The following is a 27,016-nucleotide window of genomic DNA, read 5'->3' as shown; positions in this document are numbered from 1 at the left end:
TTACTTACTTGTATGATCCTTTTAAATAAATAATAGCTCTGCATTTAGAATTTATTGTACTGATTTTTCATTCATTCTAAAGAATGCTGATCACACATTTTTTTGAAATGAATGATTGTTGTGGCATTCATTTTTCATATAATCTTTCTTTGTTTTAGAGCGTGTTCATTTATCCTTGCAAGGATCTGACTAATGCTCTTCATTTTATTTTCAGTTTGGCTTTGGGTGAAAAAAGAATTTAGCCTATATGCACTGCTTTAACCATTGGAAGAATGACAGATGACAAAGATGTGCTTCGAGATGTGTGGTTTGGACGAATTCCAACTTGTTTCACCCTGTATCAGGATGAGATAACTGAACGGGAGGCAGAACCATATTATGTAAGTATGTTGATGATGAAAAATGGAATATCTGACTTTGTCCGTTTTTGTAAATGAAGGTCTAAGAACCTGGAGGCTGTTACCCAACATTTTATATACAATTAATACTTGTTATTACAGAAAAAAATTAGAAAACACAGATCAGTAAAAGGAAGGAAATAAAAATTACCTCTAATCCTACCACCCAGAGGGAAAAAACTGTTGACATGTTGATTATGGGACTGTCTTGACTTTCTTTTTCTCATGAATACATACATATATAATATGTGATAATGGAATTATAAGTTATGTGCTATAGGAGCAATTTTGAAAATGATAGGCTCAGATTTGATTCTTCTGTAGGTAAGTGGTTCCAAGCAACTATTTACCAAATTGTTTTTATAGCTCAATGAACATATGAATGTGTGTGTTTTCATATGTTGATAAACTGATATGTAGTATACAAAATATAACAAATTGCTGTATGTAAACTTGTAGGTTTGAATTAGTGTCATCTGTTTTAGAAAACAGTATCAAATATCTTCTGATTTTAGCCTGCTTTTTTTCCTTTTCTAAGTGCATATATAACCCAAACTTAAGCATCTGTCAGTCAGAAATAGTAGTATCCTGCCTTTTTACTGAATAGGTCCTAATAGACAAAGACATTCTCAGTTGTCATTATTTTAGTTTTGTCTCAGGTACACATAATATTGTTTACCTAGGAATATCTGGAGAAGTGGAAATTTATTTGTGGTGTTGGACTTTCTTGTTTCACTTTAATAAAGCTTGCCCTTTGCTTTCTCCCTTGTCTGTTTGAGGGGTAGCACTGCTCCTCAGCCTGCTCCAGCCATGAGAAGTCAGACTGGTGGAGGAAGCTACTTAAGGAGCCCCATACACTCACTTTTTGGGTACAGGAACAGTTTCATTTTACTCTGTGTATCCTCAGCATCTGGCATAGGTCATGCAAGTGGTAGACACTCAGTGCATGAAAGCCTCATACATTCATGTTGAGATTTTGTTTTAAATGGTCTCTTTGGGTTTTCTTACTGAAAATAATTTCAGAGAAATTGGACAGTCTTTTGTTACTAATACTCAGGTTATCATAACTGAATATATACTTTTGAGTCGTTTTAACTTTGGGAAATCTCAGCAGTTTTCTTTTCTGCCTTTAGAAAAATTTCCATAGTTAAAAACAAAATGTGGTCACAGTTTATTTTTAGAAGAATTTCACTTGGTAGATGTTTTTGTTTTTTTTGTTTTTTGCTTCTTCTGTAATATGTGTTAGGATATCACTTATGTTTTGTTTCCAAACTAGTTTCTGTTATTTTAATTAAAACTTTTAACCTCTGGTGCCTTTCTGATCGTATCTAAACAAAGGAATGTATGTGTCTAGTTGGTCAAAGTGGCAGATATGAGAAATATGTAATTTAAGTCTGTTTACTTTTAAGTCAGAATATGATGTTTGACAGCTTCCTGCAGTTAATCCAAGTAAAGAGCCTTCTTTACTTCTTTTTTTCCTTCTTTATGTATGAATTTGTTAAATATAAAAAGATTGTTGTGAGAGTGGAGTGTAAGTTGTTTTCTAGCTGTCTCTAATTGAATTGAAAATGGCAGCAAGTATTGGGGATATCTATAGAACGAAGAAAGTTATTTTGTCTAATTGATAATTTTTTTAAAATAATATTTTTCCCTCATTTTTCACCCAAAAGAAACTCTTACAGTAATTATGATTATGTTTTTGGAAAAATATCAGGTGACAGGCATATAATAAATATTAAACAAAAACTACAGTTTAAAACCATGTGGCATCACCTAGATTTTGCTCTTCACATACATAAGTACATAAGTATAAGTTACTACATGCAGGAAGAAAATAAACATAAACAGCAGTGGTTAGTCTTAGAATTATAGGTGAGAATGGTAGTGCCAATCTGGTTTTAGTTTACGTGTGTCTTGGTTGTAAATTACACAGTTTATAATAATAATATTGTAAAGATTCTGGATGAAATGAGGTAAAAATATCAGAGCCTAGGCGCCAGTAAACCTCTTTTCCAGACATTCTCAAAGCTCAAGTGAGGTGATTAACAGGATTATCACCATGGCCTGCAAAGTCCAGTCATGTTCAGGTGGATGTGTAGAAAGGATAGGTGAATGAAAATGTAGTTTGCTTTTTTTTTTTTTTAAAGATTTTATTTTCAAATAATCTCTACACCCAACGTGGGGCTTGAACTCATGACCCTGAGATCAAGAGTCACAAGCTCTACTGATTAAGCCAGCCAGGCGCCCCTGTAGTTTACTTTTTATAGCACTTATTCCTTATTTCTTAGAAACTAGATTTAAAAATATTTACTCATACCAAATTTATAAATTAAATTATTCAAAGAGTCTGTTTCCAATGGAAAAGAATATTAATGTTAAATATATTCCTGTTTATTTCTGCATTTGATTGCCTCCGCATAAATCTCCTTTCAGCCTACATCCCATATCTATGTCAGAGCATTATATCTTACTCTGCAGGGAATATTAGGAAGAAAAATTGTTAGAAACTAGGCAGTCTTTCAGTTTCTGTTGTTTTTCTTACATTCATTTAAACTGTTGCCTTTCATTTAGATTATCTAATGTAAAAACATACTAATTTACATTCATACTTTGTGACTTGTTACAAGAAGAAATCACTCAGTCATGCACATGATCATAAATCTGAGTGGACCCTAAACATTACACTGCAGTCCTTTTATGTTTCCTTAGTCAAGTGTCTCTGTTCTTCTTCTCTAAGAGTATTTCTTTGAGCCCTGACCTTATTTTTCATTCTTAACAGGTAACCTTACTTCCTGCTTTCTGTTTCCTTAACCTTCTGCCACCAAGTCTTCTAAACATATCTGCACTCACACATACTGACTTCTCTCTTGTTTTAATGGAAGAGGTGTCCTTCCTCCTTGGCAAGGCCCAACCTTCTCTCTGTGCTCTGGATCCCATCCACGGTTTTCCTCAGGAAGCTGGTGGTTTCTGATATTCTCCTACCTCCACCCCTGCCTTCTCTCTTTCTTTTACTTTCAGCTTCTGCCTACCAGCTCCTTTTTTGCAGCATTTATATTATTTTAAGCCTTCCTACCCTAAAACAATCATCTGTTGACCCCATCTCTTCTTCACCCTCTTGCTTTCCCTTCATGGCCAGACTTATAAAAAAGGTTGTCTCTGCTCGTTATCTCCTTCCCACTTCCCACTTACTTTACTGGAATCACAGTTACACACTACTGCCACAGAGCTGTTTTTGCTGAAGTCACCAATGACATCTTTTTTTTGGTCAAACCTTGAGTCTGTTTTTGAATTTTCATTTGCTTGATCTCTCAGTGGTGTTTTGATGTTGTTGTTGGCTATTTTCTCCATTTTGTGGCAGTGTTCGCTCTTGCTCTGCGATGCCTCATAATTCTGGTTTTGCTTCTACCTTTCTGAGGGGGGGTTTTGGTCTCCTTTGCCAGATCTCTTTCCTTTTGCTTGTTCCTCAATGTTGGCATTCCTTGGGGCTTTGCCCCCCCCTTCACTTTCCCCTGGAGTTATCATCCATTTTTATCTCTTTGTTGAGATAAAACTCTTTGTATTTATTTTGACAACTCCCAAGATTTTTCTCCTGAACCCCAGACCTATGTGTCTTCCTGCTGGATATCACACTGAGTGTTTTGAAACTGGACACATCATTGTTACCTCCAGATAGACTGGTCATCTGCTGTAATCCCTTCCTGTTTTTGCAAGTAGACCCAGTTAATTAATGACTCTTACCAGTAATTAAGAAAGAACTCGTCCTTGTTGCTTCCTTCTCCCATATCCCAGGCATTCAGTCAGTAACTTAGTCCATCTGATTTTATATCTCAAATATCTTTGAAACTTACCCAGTTCTTCCATACCCATTGCTATAGCCTAGTTTAGACCACCATTTAAAAACTGATGGGATTTCATAGTACTAAGTAATTTCCCTGGTTTCATTCTTGCCCTCTTTCCATTTTCAGTTTGTGGTTGGAGTCATCTTTTCAAAACACATACCTGATCCTGTCACCTGCCTCCTTAAAACCTTTAGTAGCCTTTCATCATCTTTAGAATCCTTCGTGTAGTTTATAGTGTTCTCCATGATCTGATCCCTTGCTTCTTCAGTACTATTCTGCCTCAACCCTCTTCATTCCTCTCATTTTCAACTTCTTATGGTTCCTCCTTGTGCCAGTCTTTGTTTCTGTATTCATTCCATGCTGTCTTGCAGTTTCCTCTGTCTGGAATGAGCAGCAGGATCTCCCATCCCTGCTCACAACCCGACATCCACAACACCCATGTTTGGTTCATTCCTCTTTACCTCCTGGCTGTTGCCTTACCATAGACTTCCTGTCCAGGCTTTCCCTAAGCCCTTAGATGAGGTTAAATTCCTTTGCTACTTGCTCTTGTAACATTCTTTACTTTCTCCTTGTACTCATCACATTTGTAATTTTGTTTTTACTATCTTTCTAGCCTGTTAGCTCTGTGAGAGCAAGAACTCTTATCTCATTCAGTGCTCTATCTTCATTGCCTGGTGTGATGCCTCACACATTGAAATGGAACAGAATTCTAGTATATTTTAATTCTATTTTTGTTCTAGGTGAAGAAATCCCTAATTTTAGAATTGAAAATAGTTGGAAAAATTAGGATTCGGTATAAACAAATATTACAGCTACATTTTTCAGAACCATAAGTAATCTATACAGCTGTATAAAACATGTATTCCTTACAAGCTGTATAGAAAAAAAAAATCGTGTGTGTAGTACTCACCGAATACTTGATAGTGCTAAATCAAGAATGAGAGAACAAAAGATTCCATGTAGCTGACAAGTTTCCCCAGAGGGGTTTAACCCTTTTCATATTAAAAGAACTTAACCTCAAAGACATTAATGGAAGTGAAATAAGCCAGACACAAAAGGACAAGTATTTCATGATTCCACTTGTGTGAGGTACCTAGAATAGTCCAAAGGCCTGTGGAGGAGAAGAATTGGAGGAGTTACTGATTAATTGGTACAGAATTTGAACTTGGGATGATGAAAAATTCCAAAGATGGGTAGTGGTGATGGTTGTACAACAGTGTGAATGTATTTAATGTCAATGAAGTATACACTTAAAAATGGCAAATTTTATGCTAGATATATTTTACCATAATTAAAGAAAGTAAACCAATGAGATACACCTAAGAAAATCAGTGAGTGGTACTATCTGGATATGGAAGACAGGATGAGGTCGTTTTACTCTTATTTTTTTTTTCATTTTTACTTATTTATTAGATAAGTTTATCTATAATATAGTCATTCTCAAATCTTAGTGTTACTTCTTAATGCTACTGTAGATATTTATCTTATTTACAAATTACTTCAACAGGCTAATTTAGAACAGAAGATTTCAAGTACATTTCAGTGTAGATTCTGTGCTTTTATTAATTATCATTTTTGGCTTTTGGTCACTTAATCTTTGGGATCTGTCATTCATTCAGACACTATTTTGAGCATTTGGAATGTAGCAGTGAACAAAACCAACAAAAATCCCCATCTTAATGGAGCTGACATTTTAATGTTCCTCATTCCTTATTGTGAAGAAGTTTTTATTTCGTGAAAATCATTTGTGGACTTTTCAGCAACTTTGAACCCTACGCATGTAGTATAACACCCCAAAATCAGTAGCTGATACCCATGCTTGTCAGTCCTGCTGTGTCTGTCCTCTTTTTTTATTATCTCTATAGGTTAGTAGGTTAATACGCTCTATAGAATAGAATCCTATTTAATGCCCAGCAGACATTTTAAGTTAAAAGTTCTGGACCTACTAGTATAGAATTTACTAGACTAATAGATTACAGTTGACTCAACACAGGTTTGAATTGTGTGGGTCCACTTATATGCTGATTTTTTTTTTTTTTTTTTACAGTTTAGTACTGAAAATGTATTTTCTTACGATTTTCTTTTTTTTTTTTTTTTTAAGATTTTATTATTTGACAGAGAGAGACACAGCGAGAGAGGGAACACAAGCAAGGGGAGTGGGAGAGGGAGAAGCAGGCTTCCCACTGAGCATGGAGCCCAATGTGGGGCTCGATCCCAGGACCCTTGGATCATGACCCGAGCCAAAGGCAGCCGCTTAACAACTGATCCCCTAGGCGCCCCTCCTTATGATTTTCTTAATAACATTTTCTTTATCTTACTTTATTGTAAGACTACAGTATAAAATACATATAACATACAAAATATCTGTTAATTGACTGTTTATGTTATTGGTAAGGCTTCTAGTCAACAGTAGACTTTTAGTAGTTAGGTTTTTGGGGAGTCAAAAGTTATACGTGAAGATTTTGAACTGTGTGGGGGTTAGCACCCCTAATTACCACGTTGTTCAAGGGTCAACTCTGTACTTATTTATTTTAAAAAAATGGTTGACTAATCATGCTGTTTTAATTTCTTAGAGATGTCCATGTTACATGTATATTTGATTCTGTCATTTCTGATTTTAATGAATCATTTCTTTGCCATTTATTTAATAGAATATGATTTTGGCAAGTCATTTAAACTGCATGTAAACTAGAGGTGATAATATTGCCTGTGAATCAACTAGTGCTTTTTCTTATACACTGTATTAGTTTCCCTTTTCTCTTCTTCCCTAATCCACATTCTGCTTGTTTCCTTATAAAAGAGGAACTTATGTTACATTGAATCCACATTGCTATTCAAAAGCTTGTTTCTAGTATTAGTAAGTATGTTCTGTTCCACACTGGAGCATGCCAGCTACCTCCCACCCCCTGTACCCTGTTGTCCCCAGGACCACCGTCATGTTCTCTTGCCTAGTTTGGGGCCTGTTACTTGATCTTCAGTTAGTTCCTTTATCCAGAATATTTCTCTTTGTATGTATTCCCCAGCCCCGTAATTCTACTTGATTTGCTGACCAAAAGACATAATAATTTTGAATAAACAGCCTGAAAATGATGCATAATTAGCCTCTCAAAAGCACCTCAGAGTAATAAAACAGTTTTACCAGCAAAAGACAGAAGCTTAGAAAAGCAAGAAATGGCTAGAGTATCTCCGGGAAAACATGAATTTTTGCCACTTTCCTCCTTTTATCCACTCATATGTGTTCTTTATAAAATTCTAACCAGTTTTCTTAAATGCTGTCTTATGTTTTCTTTCTGGATATCTTTGGTGGGGGAGAAACAATGATGACCTTCATAACTATGCCAGTTGAGGCTTTACCTAGCCCATCATTCCCTCCCCGACTTTTCTCTCCAAAGTCCAAGTAGGCCCAGGCTTCATAAAGACAGGATTGAGGGAGTTCCTGAACAGTGGCAGATCACCAATCTACCAGCATCATACCTTAAACTTGTGCCTTATTGCCCTTTAAAGATTTAAATGTGTGGCTCAATAGTCAGTCATCTTTAACTTCTTTCCTTCAATTTCTTGATTAGTAATAACCAGAATCTGTTCTGACTGATTTCCAAACCTTTCTCATTTTTCCATTCCTTCATGCCCATCCCTTCATGTAATATTTCCTTAACAGATTTCCAGTTTATAATCTTACGTTCTTTATATCTACCACTACTAGAATATTCCTCAAATACTGTTTCTCATTGTGCCATCCTTTTATTCGTTGTATTGTAGTGGGCCCCTATTGTTCATCAAATGAAAATTTCTGTTTGATCTTTAAAGTCTTTTCTGTTGCTGCAGTGAAGTATTTTTGTAAGTACTTTTTATGAATTTTTTTTACCTTTTTTTTAGCCTCATATGGAAGGGGACAGATTATATCTTTGTCTTGGTGTTCTTCATTGCGATTAAGCGAATACATAGTAGATTGTCAAAACATGATGGACCAATTGAGAAGTCCTGATTGATAAGATGTATCTTAGGACTGAGTCGATTATTTTCTCAGAACAGTTTAATTAATTCAGGTGAATTATACTGGTTTTTAAGTTGAATTTGATAGAAGTAATAAGTATCCTAAATAGCATGACATCTGATTACATTTGTATTTTTATTTGGAGAAAAGTATTACAGAAAGATTGTATGTAGATTGTGTTGTTTATTCTAGGTACTTATGCTATAAGCCCTACTTAAAGTAATGACCTCATAAGAAATTTAAAACGTCTTAACCTTTAGCCCTTTTTTGCTATAAAAAGCAGTTGACTTTGTGTGGAATACTCAAAATAATGCAAAGAACATGGCTGTTTTTCCTTAAAATTCAAAGACCTATTTAGTATATATTTTTTTGAAAAAATAGTAAATAAATACGGTTTTACAAATTTTCATTTCAGTTGCTTTTGCCAAGAGTAAGTTATTTGACGTTGGTAACTGACAAAGTGAAAAAGCACTTTCAGAAGGTTATGAGACAAGAAGACATTAGTGAGATATGGTTTGAATATGAAGGCACACCACTGAAATGGTGAGTGAATTTTTCTGCATTATTAAGCATTGAGTATATATGCTAGCTTTATGAAGGTATAGTGCCCTGAGGCAATTTTTAAAAAGTTATATAAAGAAATAAATCACTAGTCTAGTTCATATAATACAGTGAATTTTAAACTATTGTTTAAATATTTTATTGAAGATATTTCTGCCTTCTTTTGGATGCATGAGAGACTGGACAAATTTGTATATATTTTCAACAATAGATTTTTCAGTGGCATAATAATAGTGTATTTGGTTATGGGTTTTTTTTTCCAGACATATTTAAGACTCCCTAATGAATAAGTCACTCTGTGACACTATGCAATTTTGTTTCTATCTCCAAAATTTTTGTAACAGATCTTTATATACACATAATTACCTAAAATGGCATCTTTCAAACTGATTTCCACATATAGTGCCATATGCACATATTTTATCTAGCCTTGGCTTAGTATTTAAAATATATTGATTTCCTTTTTATGTGAAAAATAATTTTGATATTATATCATTCTCAAGAAACATATTGAAAATAAATCCTAAATGTGGGCTTATCCATGTACAGATGATGTATTTTTGTATTTCCTCTGTTACTGAGAGTTTTGAAAATTGTGCTTCCAAAAATATTTAATGAAACTGGAGAAATTACAGAGAAGAATATAAAAAATGGTTCAAGGTATGCTGGAATGTAGGTGTCGAAATGCTGCTATGTGAATGTAGTTGAATGAAAAAGTCAAGACTTAAATATGAACAATATAAGTAGGTTAGAGGTGGGCTTGCTTTCTAAATCTGGAGTATTATAATGAAGAGTTTTAAAAGAGGCTCATAAAAAAGGAAGCTAATAGATGTTTAATAAGTGCAGCTGACTTGAATATAAGCATTACTTAGAAATAAGGAGTGAACTCTTGGAACTCACCTCATGTTGATGAATTCCCACAATTGAGTAGATTTTCATAACAGTTTAGAAATACACAAAGTGATATTTTGTATTGATTTTGGAAACAAGGGGACTTTGTATTGAGTTATAGGTCACATCTCCAACCTTTTGAGGCAGTTCTGGGAAAGGATGACAGAGTTCTTTATAGCATTCATTTTTAAATAAAAACAGTATTGACAAGCTTCATGATCACATATATCAGACTTATAACTCTTGAATAGTTCTAGACCTCAGGCAGCATAGATAAGTCAATGTTTTCTGTTTCTTTTTATTTCTCAGAAGAATGGGAGGTTTTGGAATGGGAAGGTGGCTTAAAAGAAGTATAAGAGGAGCAAGGATCAGGAGAGTAGAGGGAAAGGAAGGAGGGGGAGAGATTGTGGGTGAGTAGCAATAGGATATATCTATATTCTTGACAGTCTTGTCTGTGTTATAGTTGGATATTGAAATTGTATTGCTCTATGTGTATTATATACACATTGTTAAGAATTCATGTGACTGACACTAGGCTTTTCCATTTTATCAGTGTAAAGTAGGGCTTCTTAAAGGGCTTTATTGACATTTGACCTAGGTAATTCTTTGTTGTGGGAGGGTTACCCTGTACATTGTAGGACTTTTTTTTTTTTTTTAAAGATTTTATTTATTTATTTGACAGAGAGAGAGAGAGCGAGAGCAGGAACACAAGCAGGGGCAGAGGGAGAGGGAGAAGCAGGCCTTCCGCCGAGCAGGGAGCCCGATGTGGGGCTCGATCCCAGGACCCTGGGATCATGACCTGAGCTGAAGGCAGACGCTTGACGACTGAGCCACCCAGACCTACATTGTAGGACTTTAAGCAGCAGCCTTGGCCTCTGCCTACTAGAGGTAGTAGCATTCCCTCTAGTTGTGCTTATAAAAAATGCTGCCAGATGTCCTGGGATGGAGGGGTACAAAACCACCCCCAATTGAGAAACTCTGGAAAAGATGGGAAACCTCAATTTAACTTTTATAAGTAAATGAGTGCTCAGTCCTCATTCTTCAGATGCTGTTTTAATCCATCCTGTATGGTGGGTTGTTTTGTATTTGACATGACTTGTATTCTGTAAGTTTGTATTATATATCGGTAAATAATGTTTGGACCTATTTCTCTCTGTTACCACAGAGTAATGATTTTGGCTTAAATATATCATGGGTTCTTACTTTGTCAGTATTATCTCTTCTGAGAATCTTTTATTAAAGAGCAAAAAATTAAAATTATTTTTCTTTTTAGAGCGCTTATGTGAAAGTAATTGTATTCACGTATCTTCGCTTTAGGTTTTGGGGTGTTAACTTTTTATGCATGATGTCACTTTCATAGTTATGTCTTGCTATAAGCTCATTGTGTTTAATGGCTTTGATAAAACTTTTCCTTTGGTACAGTAGTCCCCCTTTATCTGTGGTTTTGCTTTTTGTAGTTTCATTTACCCTCAGTCAGCCACAGTCTGGAAGCAGGTGATCCTTCTCTGACATATTGTCAGAGGGTTGGCAGTAGTAGCCTAACACCGATTCACAGTGCTTATGTTGTTCACCTCACTTCATCTCATCACATAGGCATTTTATCATCTCACACTATCACAAGAAGGCACAAGAAGGGTGAGTGTAGTACAGTAAGATATTTTGAGAAAGAGAGACCACATTCACGTAACTTTTTTATCTTTTTGTTATAATTGTTCTATTATAAGTTATTGTTCTTAATCTCTTACTGTGCCTAATTTATAAATGAAACTTTATCATAGGTCTTTATGTATAGGAGACAGTGTAGTATATGTAGACTTTGGTACTATCTGTGGTTTCAGGCATCCTTAGGGCAGTCTTGGAACATATCCCCCTTATATAAGGGGGGACTAATTACCATATTGTTAGGTACTCCATACATTTGAGGAAGGAATAGCTTCCAGAGGCATGAATATAATCCAGGACCTCTGGGCTAAGTCTTAATCTTTCCTTTTTTTGCTTCCAACTATAGCAGTTTTCTCCTACGTTAAAGAAGTCCTCTTCCTGTGTTAAAGGAGTCATAGACTATCAGTAGCCATACGGCATTGAGCAGTGGACTTCATATGATAGGATAATCATTGTAGGGAAGCAGCTACCACTGAAGTTTTATAGGACTTGGACTTTCGAGACCATGCAGGTGTCTTAAAGAGTAGAGGAGCATTTATTTGAGTAGGGTGATAACATCTTTCTTATACTTGATTCTTTGGAGTTTTAAATAAATTCAAGTGAGAAAGGAAATCAAACACCAGTTTAGATAATTCATAAAAGAAGGTAGAAAGAGCATAAATTGATACTACTTCTTACTCTGTAACTCCTGCTGTTCGTATTTATTATTATAATTGTTTAAATATCTACATGAGATACTTGAGCATGGGCTTTTGTACTTTAAGCAGTAGTACATAAGAGGTGCTAAGTAAATGTTCAGTGGGTGAATGAATCTAAATTAATTCCTTCTTTTATTGAGAAAATGAGGCCAAATTAAATAAAATAACTTGTTCAAATGAGTGAGTAGGACCAGATTTTGAGTCTCAGCTCAGGGCTCTTTCCACCATATCTGCTGATACTCTATTTGTTAGTTGTTGTTTTCTTCAATTCTGTAGGTTCTCTAAATTGCTTATGTTATTTATCCATATTAGAATAGGAAGATATTTAAGAACAGTGGTATACACATAATGAATACTAAATATATTATTGATTTGTAGAGAGAATCTGAGGAGGCTTTATTTGATTACCATTTTATCCTCTACAGTCCTTTGTGTCCTTAAGTTTTAAAAATTGCTTGGCAAAAAGGGCTGATCTAACTCAAATGCAAGGATTTCTTTCTTTTTTTTTTTTTTTGTTAAGAGTGATTTGAGTTGATTAGTCAGCAGAGGGTGCTCTAACATTGCATTTTAAAAGGTGAAGGTTCTTTTTACTGTAAATCAAGTGTTTAAAGTTTGTATTTGTTACTTTTATATTAGAATTATTTTGAGAGAACAGTTCCTGGTTCTTCTAAAGAACACTTTGTTTGTATACCCTAATATTGATTAGATCTTAGGCCTTCAGTATAAATTTTAGAAAAAGCTTTTCTTTTTGTCAATTATAAAAGCAAGTGTCTCTAATAGAATGTTATTATTTTGTGTAAACTGACTTATTTTCAGGACTGATTGTTGAAAGTAGGAAGTTGAAACTACCTTTTGAATTAAAAAAAAAAACAGCAAGCACTGATGTTGATCTTAAACATAGACATAACAGCATGACCCAGGATTTAATACTGTATCTATCTGGTTTCAAAATTAAATTTCAGGGCGCCTGGGTGGCTCAGTTGGTTAAGCGACTGCCTTCGCTTCAGGTCATGATCCCAGAGTCCTGGGATTGAGTCCCACACCAGGCTCCTGGCTCAGCCGGGAGCCTGCTTCTCCCTCTGACCCTCTCCCCTCTCATGCTGTTTCTCTCTCTCTCTCTCAAATAAATAACTAAATAAATAAATAAAATCTTAATAAATTTTAATGAAATAACCTCTTAATTATAAATACTGTGCAGGCTCTTTTCTCTTACAGATTCTTTTTTTTCTAAGGTGAATTTCTAAAATTTTATAAATTCTGTAAACTTGAATTTTGCAACGTGATTTACTTAGCATTTGAGACAGGTAGTATCCCCTTGGCTGTTTTTGTACTTTTTCATGCCTAAGAATAGGGTTAGAAAGCTGTGAAACAGTACTAATTTTACAGTTGTTTGTGTTAGTTCCATAGGTAAAGCAAGGCAAAATTGATTGTAAACCTTAAATTACTTTGGTGTACATTGAGTTGCACCCCCTCCCCCCCCTTTTTTTTTTAACATGGGGCTTGAACTTGTAACCCTGAGATCAAAACCTGAGCTGAGATCAAGAGTCCAGTGCTTAACTGACTGAGCTACCCAGGTGCCCCAATTTGTACCCTTTTTCACTCAATGAAATATAATCCTGTTTCCAGTGAATCACTAGTAGACTTATGAATAGGATGCATGTATTTCAGTGAAATGGAGTAGGACGTTTGTCTCTCTAGTGTATGGGGAAGCTTTCTTTCAATGCTGATGTTAGAATACTGTTTGCTATCTGACTGCAGATGTTTAGACTACTGAGAGCACCCTTGGCTGACTTAGGAACATATCCGTTATTGCTCTACGTGGCCAGTATGTGTGTATGTATTTTAGCAGTAATGAAAGGGTGAAGAAGAAACACCTTATGCAAAGAAAAATGAAAATATTACTCATTTTGAGAATTGAATTTAGAAAAGACTAGAGCAATGTAAGGAAGAGAAAGAAAATGAGTAAAGTGTGAAAATAGACCTAACACTATTCTGGTACAGTTAATTTTTATCGGGCAGTGTAGATTGAACCTTTACTAGTTGGGCCCTCTTCTGGGATTTATTCCAGGTTCATATCCTCACCACTTCCTTTTCTATTAAATTTAGGTTAGATTGGCTGGAGTAGCAACATAACAGATAAATGGTTACATTATGATTTACTTACAGTTATGGCTTATGTGGTTTCTGTGTTGTGGGTTAGGAGCCTCCTGACAAAACTATGTAGAATATCTGTTTAGAGGAGTTATACAAATTAGTACTTTTGAAACCCTTGATGTAAATTAGATTATAGTGTAAGAGAAATTCAGTCCCTTTAATTCTTGCCAGTTGTTTTCTGTTACAGATTTTCTTGCATATTAATAGACTCATCAGAAATAAGCAGTCTTGGAACCAGTTAATTCAGATAGTATATTTGTTTGGAGTTAGTATCCTTGCATCAAAATCATTCAGACATAAACATCTGCATTGAGCCACATATAAGCTATACATGTAGACTTTGATAATAGAAGGAAGTAAATAGCTCTCTCTGCTGCAGTTTTATTTTTAAAGATTATTACAGGGTAATTATTAGTTATATTTAGAATGCTTTTATGTTGATACTTTACATACATTTATAATTAAAGGTAAGTATTAGCAACCATAATATTTAAATTTCATCCTAATCTTTAGTATATTGGGAAAAAGAGTCATCATTTACCATCTGAGACCAGTGAACTTTAAAAATATATATATGTAAGTTATTTTATAAATAACTTAGAGAAAAATAAAAGAATGTATGACAACTTTATTAGAAATTTTAAAAAGCATTTAGATACAGCAAATTCAGATTTATGCTCCATATTTTCCTGGTTTTGAGGGTATAGACACCAGAAATGGGCCATGTCTTCCGAATGCAACTAACTACTCATTAGTTGTCATACATTCAAATAGACCTCTATGAGGTTCTAGCTTATTGTGACTTTTGGCGCTTCTTGTGCTTAACAGCAATGGTTAAAGAAATTTTTAAACCTTTGACAGATCATGATTTTGTTGTAAAATACTTGTTTCCATTAGTAAACACCAATTAGAATGATCAGTCAATACTTGTTCATTTCTACATCATATAATTCCTTCTAGTTGTCTTTGGTGCAAATCTGCCTTTAGCTCTTGCTCACTTACTCTCAGGTAAATTGCAGTGCACAAATGGCATAAAAGTTGAAAAAATACTATCACACATCTTTTTAACAAAATGGTTCGGTTCTTGTCATAAAATATTGTATGATGAAATTCTTGCCGTTGAATGACTAAGTGGATTAAGAATGCCATGTTTTTAGAAATATATTGTTCATTCATTAGTTTTTGAATTCTGTAAAATTCACCTAGAATATCATCTAATGACCCATAGTCTGAGATTTCACTTAAATGATCAATTTTGCCACTGTCATTAAAGTCCAAAGTACTGCTTTCTCTGTAAAAACCTTCTGATTTATGTAATAATTGTGTAACATTTTCCCTTGTCAATTTTCCTCTCTTTCCCATTATGCATGGAAAATTAGACTTTTTGAATTTTCAGCTGTATTAATGATAGATAAAAGCAGACTCCAAAGATGGGGTGTGCATCCTTATTTTATACTTCCTTGAAATATGATATAATATTCTAGGTGAAACAATGAGAAAATGGAAGGATGGATTATTGTATCATCCTTCTAGGCATGCCATTATTCTTCCAAATTGTTACTATTTTAGTCTTTTTTTTTTTAAGCACAGTTGAGAATAATTGATAAATAATGATGAAATAACTCCTAGAATGATGAAGTAGAATTCCTGGAATAGAATGAGGACTAACTAAGGTCTGTTTTGTAAAAATACAAGGCATTATTTAGAGCTTGTACAATTTTAAGAAGTTCAGAGGGAAGGATCAGAATTGGATAGAATCTATAACTTTTCTGTAATGCAGTATTTTGTTCCTCAAATTATTTTTATTTTAGTTTTTGACAGACCAGGGTTTTTTTCTGGGTCTGAAATGTTTCTGAAGGAAACATTCTATTATTTAGATAGTCCAAAATTTCCTTCAATATTCATATTTGGTTATGAAAGATTCGTGTTAGATGCTGACTTTCAAATAGAGAAGTTTAAGGGTTATTAAGAGATACAACACATATACGACTAAAACTACCCACTTTTATTTTAGTAGCAAGGCATTCATTCTAAATTGTTTCTAAATAACATGATCTGTAGTGATTGATGACTTTTCACCAATTGTATTATGTAGATGTAAACAAACATAACTAACATTAGTCAATATTTGAATCTTTGTTAGGTAGTGTTTTGGGTCATTCATTTTGAGGGGAATTAGATGTATTTCCAAATTTTTCAGCTTCTAAATCTAGGAATAAATCACTAACATATAAAGAACAGGACTGTACATGACAGCAAGTAGTCCTCTTTTTGCCTTTGTTGGAAGTATTGTTTAATTCTCTTTCATTATTGAAGCCACTTTAGATTCTTTAAAAGGATGATTTAAAAAATAAGATTTGTTTGTTGAAATCTGCAAGGTTTGTATTATTGCTAAATAATTTGCTTCACTGTAAGTAATGGTTATATTTGGAAATTAGGAAGTCCAAAATTTGTTTTTGTAAAAAGCTTTAGTCTGAGGTTGCAGAAAAATATTCAGTGACTTTGGAAAATGTCGACATGTTATATGGAAAAAGCAGGTTATAGTGTTTTGTAAAGGATAAGCCTAATCTATATTTACATATGTATGCACATGTATAAAGACTCACTTTCTATAGCGTTAATAGTAAAAACCACAAAATAGATGATTGCATGCTTTTTAAAGGTGCTTTTCTTAGTTCTTAAAATTTTCTAATATTTTAAGTTTTAAAAATAAAAAAATATATTTAAATAAGCTTTAATAAACTGTCCAATGTGAATACTGGGATGATAATCAGATACTGCATTACTGTGATATAACAGTGGTCATGGCTGATAAAAGATGCTTTAGCACAATCCCATTATGTATTTTGAGGCTTCAGTGAATGAAATGCTTAGAAGAAAACTGATACCTGGAAACTATACCATATTAGCTTGGGCAAGTAACTGTGTAAAGTGTTATCATTCTGTGAGTTGTGGTTAAAGCCCCCTGATATTTGATGTTACAGTATGTGCTGAAATTTATTTTGGAGTTGTAGTTATAACTTTAAAATAATCTTTCTTAAAACGTACTCTTTCATTTTTAGGCATTATCCAATTGGTTTGCTGTTTGATCTTCTTGCATCAAGTTCAGCTCTTCCTTGGAACATCACAGTACATTTTAAGGTATAGTTTAAATAGCATTTCCCATTTCTCCCACTTGTGGTATTTAGCAAGTAGGCTTAGACTAGAATTTTTTTTTTTTAAGTGAAGTTGTTTATTGCTTCTCCCATGACATTTTTTAGTGGCTAAGCTGCCACTAGTGTTCATCCATATATCTTTCTATTTATTGCTAACTCTTGGCAGAGCCATTTAAACATTTAATGTATGAATGCCTATTTGTTGGAGCTGAATACACTGTTTAAAATTTGTAATATTTTGGAATATTTATATTCATTAAAAAAATCTCAAACAGGAAGAACAAAATCCTGAGTTTAGATGTGGGCATGGGAGTAGAGAGGGCTACAACTTAATGCTGTTGAGTACCTCTAGGTTATTTTGATTGAATTGTGAGAAGTGTTTGGAGACAGAACTCCACAAAGACTTGATCTGAGTGTGTTTTGAGAAGTTTTAATTCCTGTAGTTTTTAAGACCAGTCCAGATTTATTGTAACTTAATTTTGTCTTAATATTTTATAAAGTGGTCTTTCCCCTTAACCACCTTGATTCTTCAACCCCTGCTCCCCAAGCAATTCACAAATACCATTGAAGGATTGTAATACTTCTTTTAGTTGATCACTAGGCAGTAATTCTCAAAGGGCGTTGGACTGTGCGAGGGGAAGCATGTTAGCAGTTTGAAAAGTCATTTTAGGTATCTAATTTGCTTTCCTGTAAGGGGCACTCATTCGGAGTCATTGCCCAAAGGCTGCTCACCCATTCTTCCTAAGATGCTTTCCTTTCCATTTTACTAAAATTGAGTGTATGGGTCATTGGCATTTATTTTCCTCTCATTTGCACTAATATGCTTTGCACAGTACTAGTTACCACAGAACCAGAGTGAGGATATGGTTCTGATATGCATGACTTTAAGTTACCATGATACCATGCAAAGCAAAGACTGCCTGTATATATAATAATTTGTTTAGAATGGTATAAAGATAAAACTACTCCATAATGAACGTAGAGGTTCTGTATTGCCTAGCACATTAGTCTTCCCCATTATGTTGAAAAATAATTCCCGTAATTAGATTATTTGTGTGTGAGGGATGCACTCTAAGACTTTGGAATCTAGGTTAAAATATATCATAGCTACCCATTTATGTATTTATTCAACAAATACCAGAAGCCTGCTGTGTGCCAGCCAGGCACTATTCTAGATGCTTGGGATACATGAGTGAATGACACAAAGACACTCAAACACTGAGACACTTTACGGTACCTACCTGGCACTACATACCAAGCCCTCTGTAATTACTGACTGAGTGAGTCAGTGCAATGTAATAATGGTAGGAAAGGCTTAGAATTATTTTGATTGTTTTAGTGTAGTGGTTCTCAAAGCAGTCTGTGGACCCATAGGTGTACCCAAAGATCTTGGAAAGAATCCATGAGGTCAAATCTGTTTCCATAATAATATTAAGATGCTATTTGCCCTTTCCTCTGTGTTTACATTTGTACTGATCTGCAAAAGAGATGATGGGTAAAACTGCGGGCACCACAGCACAAAGCAGGGCAGTGTACCACACTTTGCAGGTGGTTATTGTATTCTTCACTGCCACACACTTGCAGTAGAAAGAGTATCAGTTTCACTTAAGACTGTTCTGGATGAAGCAGTACAAATTATCGATTATTATTAATCCTAACTCTTAAGTACATGTTTTTTTAATCTGTGTGTTGAAATGGAGAGTACATACAAAGCACTTCTGTATGTCAAATATGATGGTGTTTTTAAGGAAAAGCACTTATGCCCTTGTTTGAGAGCAAGCTCAACAAGCCACTTTTTTCATAAAACACCATTTTTTTATTTGAAAGAATGATAAAGTGTGGTTATCAGACTTAGATATTTGTAAGACAGTTTCTTAAAATAAATGAAGTGAATCTCTCACTGTAAGGACAACAGTATTTGTTGCCAGTTGATAAAATGTGAACTTTTAAACAAAAATTAGAATTTTGGAAGACATATCTGCTACCATGACCTTGACAGCTTTATTATTCTTAAAACAGTTTTCTGTTGAGATTTTTTGTCATTTTAACAGATCTAATTTTTAAGAAATTTTATGTAATGAAATATGTCAATGTTTAAAGAAGATCTGCATTCATTCAGTAAACAAATATTTTCCAAATGGTCAGTGCATGATGTTACAAAATAATGCATGTGAAAAAGAACTATTCAAAATGCAAGGTCAAATTAGGGATTTTTATGTAACAGAGATCAAAATGTTTGTTGATAAGCTTTCAGATTCTACATTAATGTTATAAACTATACTTACTGAATCTCGTGTAGTATCAAAAAGGATTATCCACAAATCCGAAGTCTGTTAAAATGCTACTCCTTTTTCCAGCACATATTTTTATAAGCCTGTATATTTTATAATTTTATATTTTATATTATATTTTATATTTTATAATTTATATATTTATATTTTATAAGCCCCATGACTTCTTGTATAAGTCAACCAAAACAACATTATAGAGCATTGAATGTAGAAGCAAATAATTAATCTGTTTTCCACAAAGCCAAACATTAAAGATATTTGCAAAACTGTAAAACGGTGTCAGTATTCTCCCTAAGGTTTTATTGTTGTTCTAGAAAATAGTTATTTTTCACAGAAAATATTATTTTTGTGTTACATGTAATGGGTATATTCTTGGTATTTTTAAATGAATCACTCTTTGAGGTCTTTGGTAGGTCACCATTTTCTTCCCAGATGGGAAGTTTATTAGAGAAATCAAATAGAAAGCAGAATCTTAGAGCTAATAAGGGTATTATAGAGGGGGTGTTAAATTTGCTCAAGCCACCAGTGTATTTCTATCAGCTGTTCTTACACTTTCTGCCCCTGGCCCATAATGGGGGAAAATTATTGCCCAGATTTCTTTCTGTATACTAAGTTCCCTTTATTTAGGGTTATAAGACTTAGCTTTCCTCAAAGGTTATCCCCAAGTGTTTAATTGATGGCTTATACTGATTAATTTAGGCCCATTTCTGTTGTACTACTTTATGACTTTTGATTGATTATAATGAAACTGAGTAAGACATTTGCACTGGGAAAAGCAAATGCTTTTAGAGTGAGGAAGCAGGGTTTTGTTTTGTCTTTAGTTTCTAGATAATAGTTTATCAGCAGATTGAGTTTATCAAGTAACGACTTTATGTCAGTTGATGTGTCAGTATGTATTTTATCTTTTATGATATTGAGTATGTCAGATGATATCTGTATTTTAACCAGACAGCTTGGAATTTATTTGTTTTACAGTTGCTTTCAAAGGTATTGGTTGATTTGATTAGGTTTTATGCAATAATAAACTCTCCAAGAGACCCCTCTCTGCTTCTGCCACGCACACACATTTGATCATTTTATGGTTCAGACTGAATTCTTGGGGAAGAATACCTGTTAAATAGCTTTCAGATATTTTCTCTAATTTTTAACGGACTTTGCTGCTTATCATTTGAATAGATATATAATGTTTATAGTAAATGAATTTTAATGTCTCAAGCGGTGTTCTTCAAACTTTAGTGTGCATACAAATTACCTTTGTGTCTTGTTAAGGTACAGATTTTGACTCTGATTCCGTAGGTTTGAGCTGAGGGCAGAGGTTCTGTATTTTTATTTTTTAAATTTATTTTTATTTTTTTCCATTGGTTTTTTAGACTTTATTGCACAAGTTCATCATACATTCACAGTTGGCATAGATGTCGACAATGAGCATGTTTTATATCAGCTGCCATAATGATTGCCATTCCCATAAGAGTAAAAGTATTTAGTTGACCAACAACCCTCCATGGAGGAAATATTAAATGATCGCCAGCCATACTCTGAGCCTTGTGTTTTATTTTCTTATTTACAGTAGGAGGCCTGACAGGACTTAACTTCTAGCTAATTGATCCTTGGGCTTTGTTTCCATGATGCATATTATGTAGTAGCATAATTTCATTATATCTTATTGATAGAAGCATTATTTACCAGTATAGGAGAATTTGTTCACCGGCTCCCATTTTTTTCAGGCTATACATTTAACTCAACCTGAGCAAAAATTCATTTCACAAACACAAAGGTGTTAACATAACTTTCTTCCCGTCACACTTTCTTGACTTTTCAAGAATGCCACCAGCTGATTCTGATTATGCAGATGTGTATACAACATGAAATACCATCTCATCCACCATAGGTTCATTCATTTCATTAATAGCAGTAATATTATTTTCATAATTTGAGAGGAATTTGCACCTAAGCCACAAATAACAATAGTAGAATTAACAACTACTTGTCTCAAATGACTACATGGATGCCCCCCCCATATCATACATTTGAAGAATCTTCTTACATAAATGTAAAATAAGAAGGGAAGGAATCAAACCTACTCCAGCTGGTGCCAAGCCAGTATCAACTACTATGTCTTTCTCAATTAGTGAGGTATTAGTAAAAATTATATAACTTTGTCAAAGTGAAATTATAGGTCCAAACACTTTATATCTTGGTGACATATCCATTCCAGCTAGGTTTCCAAGATGCAACATCACCTATTGTGGAAGAACTTTTACACTCCATGATCATACAGTAATGATTGTTCATTAGCTCCTTAGTGATTTACATGATTTCATTAATGTTAACAGCTCACCTAACACACAAGTACAAGAGATATACAAGAGGTAGAAACAGGTTGAACTATTCTACTAGCCACTACCTAATCTTGTTTTACCATCACTACAATTTCATTATATAATAGATGAAATTAATAATCCTTCCCTCACTATAAAGACTGTGGGTCATCAGTGATCCTGAAGCTATGAATATATAAATATTTATGATTTTCATCATGATAAGTGTACTCTTTAATACCTGTCCTCTATATTTTCCCCATCCCCCCAGCCTTCTCAGCTCTGGTAACCATCTGTTTGTACTCTGTAGCTAACAGTCTGTTTCTTGGTTTGTCTCTTTCTTTTCCTTTGCTTGTTTGGTTTCTTAAATTCCACATATCAGTGAAATCATATGGTATTTGTTTTTCTCTGGCTTATTTTGCTTAGTGTTATACTCTCTAGCTCTATCCATGTTGTTGCCAATGGCAAGATTTCATTCTTTTTTATGGTTAAATAATATTTCATTATATATATATATATATGTATGTATATATATATGTAATTTTTTCTTTATCCATTCATCTATCGATGGACACATGGGCTGCTTTCATAGTTTGGCTGTTGAGATTCTGTATTTTTAACAAGTTCACAGGTAATGCAATGTTATTGGTTCAGCAGGCCACGTGTTAAATAATAAAGAGTTTGGAAAACAGTGCAGATTTAAAAGTTAATATTGTGTAAAGAACCAAAAGGTTGAAAGGATGATTCAGAAAATAATGTTTTTAGAAATTTTTATATTATTTTTGAAATTCTGAGAGAGAAACATTACATAATTGTAAAGTGTTTACTGCTTTAAAACGTAGGTTTGGATATTTACTTTGCTTTGTCCATTTACCAAAACAAGTGAAAATGGTAACTTCTTCAGTCTTTTCTAATTCGCTTCAAGAACATTTATGATCCCTAAACTTCATTAGTTTACTGAGAAAATTATCAAGGGGATGATTCAGAAAAGTTTTTCACTTTTTTATTTTAAAAAATTTAAATCTGTATTTGAAAAGTTGAGAGTTGTCTAGTGAACATCCACATACCTTTCACCTGGATTTGCCAGTTGCTAACATTTTGCTATTTTGACTTTTTCTTTCTCTGTTTTTTTCCTCTAATATTTACATTATTCCTATGGGTATGCGGCTTACAAAGCTGCATTATAATCAAAAAGTTGCTTACAGTGTGTGGAATTTTTAAAAAGAGAAGTTTGTTACGTGATTCAAAAATTTAGTAGCATCAGGTGAACATAGTTGGTTCTTTAAAATGCCGAGTTCTACTACATATTCTAAGTAAAGTTTAATGAGTAAACAAAGTCAACAATACTATACCTTGGTGTTTTTCTTTCTTTCTCTCCTGATAACATGGTGCTAAATTGGTGTATTTTGGTTTTGATAAGAGCATAGATTTTAATTTTAAATTTTGATAGTGATTATTAGTGGTAGAGCTCACATTTGCTAGATAAAAGAGGGTCAGCATTAAGGTAAGTGCTTCTGTGCAAAACACTGCTGAATGATTGTGACTAGACAGAATTAGGTTTTGGACCAAGGTATTCTCTGTCTTTCCTACAGTGTTTGGAAGGCACTACCACTGGTTCTGACTGTTCTTTAAATATATTTGTATAACCGCCCACACCCCTTTTCTGATGGTCTTGTTCTTTCTTGCTAGGCCAAGAGCCACTGTGTCTTCCTGAGGTAATTTACTATATTTCTGCTTTTTTTACTATGTGTTGAAGACATAGGTCTGAGGTAGCTTTCCTTGTTCTTGAGTGCACTTCATGGTCATTCCCATGCTTCTGCTGCATGTACTTGCCAGCTCTAAATATTGGTAGTTGTTTTGTAGTATCTATCAGTAGTGTATTATATTAGTTTTCTGTTTCTGGGTAACAGATCACCACAAATGTAACAACTTAAAATAACACAAATTTATTATCTCACAATTTCTGTGGATCTTCTGCTTAGGGCCTCACTGTAATTGTGGTGTTGGCTGAGATACATTCTTGCCTGGAGACTGAGAATCTTCTGAGCTCACTTATATTGCTGGCAGAATTCATTTCCTTGTGATTGTAGGACTGAAGGCCCTTTCTTCTGTTGACTGTCAACTAGAGACTGCATGCAGCACCTAAAGACTGCATGAAGTTCCTTGCCATGTGGACTTTCCCAGTATGGCAGCTTATTTCATTCAGTCAACAAAAAGTCTCTAGAGCTAGTCTTTTGGCAAGATTGGAGTTTTATATAGTGTCACTTAATCACAGGAGTAAGATCCCATAGCCTTTGCTGTATTCTTTTGGTTAAATGCAAATCAAGATCCTGCCTATAGCCCATGGGAAGGGATTATAGAAAGGTGTGAAGGAGGTGGAGAGGATGGAGGGTCATGCATACTTAAAACTTTATGAAATATGGTTTGTTTAGTCATTAATTTATTCATCAAATATTTATTGAGGTTAACATCTGCTTTTCAGCTATGACAGAGTAATTGGATTGGATTTTTCCTCCAGCCATAAACAGCTATAAAACTGGACAAAATATATGAAGTAGAGCTCTTTTCAGGCACTGGACATTAGAGAGAAAGAGAACAAACAAGGTGAGCACCACATTTAGCCCATCTCTGTGTTTCAGGGCAGTTTCCTGACTGTGTTGTGGGGAGTGGAACTCAAGCAGAGCAGGGAAGTCCTGCTGAGTTAAGGATGCAGAGATTGGAGTTCTGGGCTACTGAAGCAGCTGGAATTTGCTAGGCAGCATTTCAGAAAAGCATAAGTATGAGTTTCCCAAAAGTCCTTTACTGAGAATTGGGCTGCACATTCATAGGCAATACTCCTTAAGGTCAGATAAGAGAATGCATGTTAGAGTGGGACAAGCCACATTATACCTGGAGATGTTGGATTCTAGTCCATCCATGGTAGAGACAGACCTAGTTAACATACTAAACATTTATCTGAGACCAGAAAGACCGTGCTATAGGATTAAGAATTATATCTCAGAGCAGGATTAGTAAATTATCGTCTGTGCTAAATCTGGCCTACTGAGCCTTTTACAGAAAACATTTGTCAACTCCTATTTAAGAGTAAGGATTGCTCTGGATCTGCTCTAATAAAGCCTAAAATTAGGCCTTCTTGGGATCAAGGAGAGGAACTAGGCAGAACAAAACTCATCAAGAAAGACAGTGTAATCTAGAATCCTCACACCATATTTACAACGTCCAGCATACAACCAATATTTACTATACATGCAGATAAGCAGGAAAACTTGAACCATATCAAAGGGAAAAAATGCTGTTGATAGAAACTGACCTGGAGATAACCCACATTTGGAATTAGGAAAAATGAATTAAAGCAACTATTAAATCAGTGACTTAAAATAAGATTACAAAATTGTAGAACTAAGAAGAAGAATATCTGAAATGAAAAATTCACTGGATAGGCTTAATGGTGAATTGGAGATGGCACAAGAAAGATTCTGTGAACTTGAAGTCAGATCCGTAGAAATTATCCAATACGAAGAATTGAGAGAAGAAAATTGATGCTGGTGGTGGATGGGGACAGTCCTGATGGCCTCTAGGATAATGTCAAGCAGTCTTAAATTCATGTACTTAAGAGTCCTAGAAGGAGAGGAAAGAGGGGATGATTCAGAAAAATGTTTTTAAAAAATAATGATTAGACTCCCATTTTTTGGTTTCACAGCTACAGTAACCCAAACTCCGTGATATTGGCATAAGGACAGACATAAATCAATGGAGTAGAAGTGAGAATCAAGATAAAAACACATACATATTTGGGCAGTTGATTTTCTATATGGGTGCCAAGACAGTTCAGTGAGGGAAAGAATCGTGCTATGACAACTGGATCGTGCTATGACAACTGGATACCCACATGTAAAAGAATGAAAGTGACCTCTATAAAAAAATAAGTAGAAATGGATCAGACACCTAAATGTAAAAACTAAAATTTTAAAACTCTTAGGAAAAAAATGAGTTTTGTGATGTTGGATTAGGCAGTGATTTCTTAGGTATAACACTTAAAGCACAAATAACCAAAGAAAAAGAAAAACAGGTAAATTGGACTTGATCAAAATGAAAAACTTGTGCTTTGAAGGGAGTGAAAAGACAACCCATAAGAGAAAATATTTGTATAATCATACATCTAAGAAGAGTCCAGTATCCAGAATATATAAAGAACTCCTAGAATTCAGTAATAAAAAGGTAAATAACCCAATTAAAAATGGGCAAGGTAAAAAAAAAAAGAAAAAGTGGGCAAAGTATTTGAGTAGACATTTCTCCAAAGTAGATATATAAATGGCCAGCAAGCATATGAAATGATGCTCAGAATAGTTGGTAAACTCCATTGAGTTAGCCCTTCAACCCGCTAAGATAGCTATAATCAGAAAGTTGGATAATAACAGGTGTTAGAGTGTGGATTAGTTGGTACTCTCCTATGTTACATGTTACTATTAGAAATGTAAAATGAGGCACTGCTTTGGAGAACAGTCTGGCAATTCCTCAGTTAAACATAGACTTGCTGTATGACCCACCAATTCCAGTCATAGTTGCATACCCCAGAGAATTGAAGACACGTGTCCACCTAAAAACTTGTACTGGGATATTCATAGCAACATTAGTCATAATAGCCAAAAAGTGGAAGCAACCCCCAGTGCTCATCGACAGAGCAATGGATAAAGAAAATGTATATTCATATAACAGAATATAGTTGGCCCTTGAACAACATGGATTTGAACTGCGTGGGTCCACTTATATACGGATTTTTTTTTATAAATACAGTACAGTACTGTAATATTTTCTTTTCCTTAATATCTTCTATTCTGTAGCTTACTCTGTTATAAAATACAGTGTATAAGACATATAACATACAAAATATGTGATCGATTGCTTATGTTATTGGTAAGGCTTCCAGTCAACAGGTTATTAGTAGTTAAATTTGGGGGGAGTCAAAAGTTATATGCAGATTTTAAACTGCATGGGGAGAGATGTGGGTTGGCACCCCTAACCACTTGTTTGAGGGTCAATAATATAATTTGGCCA

General features: G+C 34.3%; 1 protein-coding gene and 1 pseudogene across 2 annotated transcripts in view; both read left to right on the top strand.

Annotated features, from left to right (window-relative positions):
- The window catches only part of ATG5 (autophagy related 5), a 121,919-nt gene that overhangs the window by 8,187 nt on the left and 86,716 nt on the right, over window positions 1-27,016 (top strand). For both annotated transcript variants that reach the window (XM_025863308.2, XM_025863317.2), the window contains exons 2-4: window positions 215-380; window positions 8,647-8,774; window positions 17,260-17,338. In XM_025863308.2, the coding sequence (XP_025719093.1) occupies window positions 273-380; window positions 8,647-8,774; window positions 17,260-17,338 (315 nt within the window). In that variant the 5' untranslated portion in view covers window positions 215-272. The remainder of the gene's footprint in view (window positions 1-214; window positions 381-8,646; window positions 8,775-17,259; window positions 17,339-27,016) is intronic.
- Window positions 18,844-21,702, top strand: LOC141372944 (cytochrome c oxidase subunit 1-like; annotated as a pseudogene).

The sequence above is a fragment of the Callorhinus ursinus genome, unplaced genomic scaffold, assembly GCF_003265705.2.
Source record: "Callorhinus ursinus isolate GAN/ISIS: 27379988/994484 unplaced genomic scaffold, GSC_fseal_2.0 scaffold6, whole genome shotgun sequence".
NCBI classification, from domain to species: Eukaryota; Metazoa; Chordata; class Mammalia; order Carnivora; family Otariidae; genus Callorhinus; species Callorhinus ursinus.
Note: the sequence above shows the minus strand (reverse complement) of the source record. Positions and strands in the feature narration are given on the sequence as shown.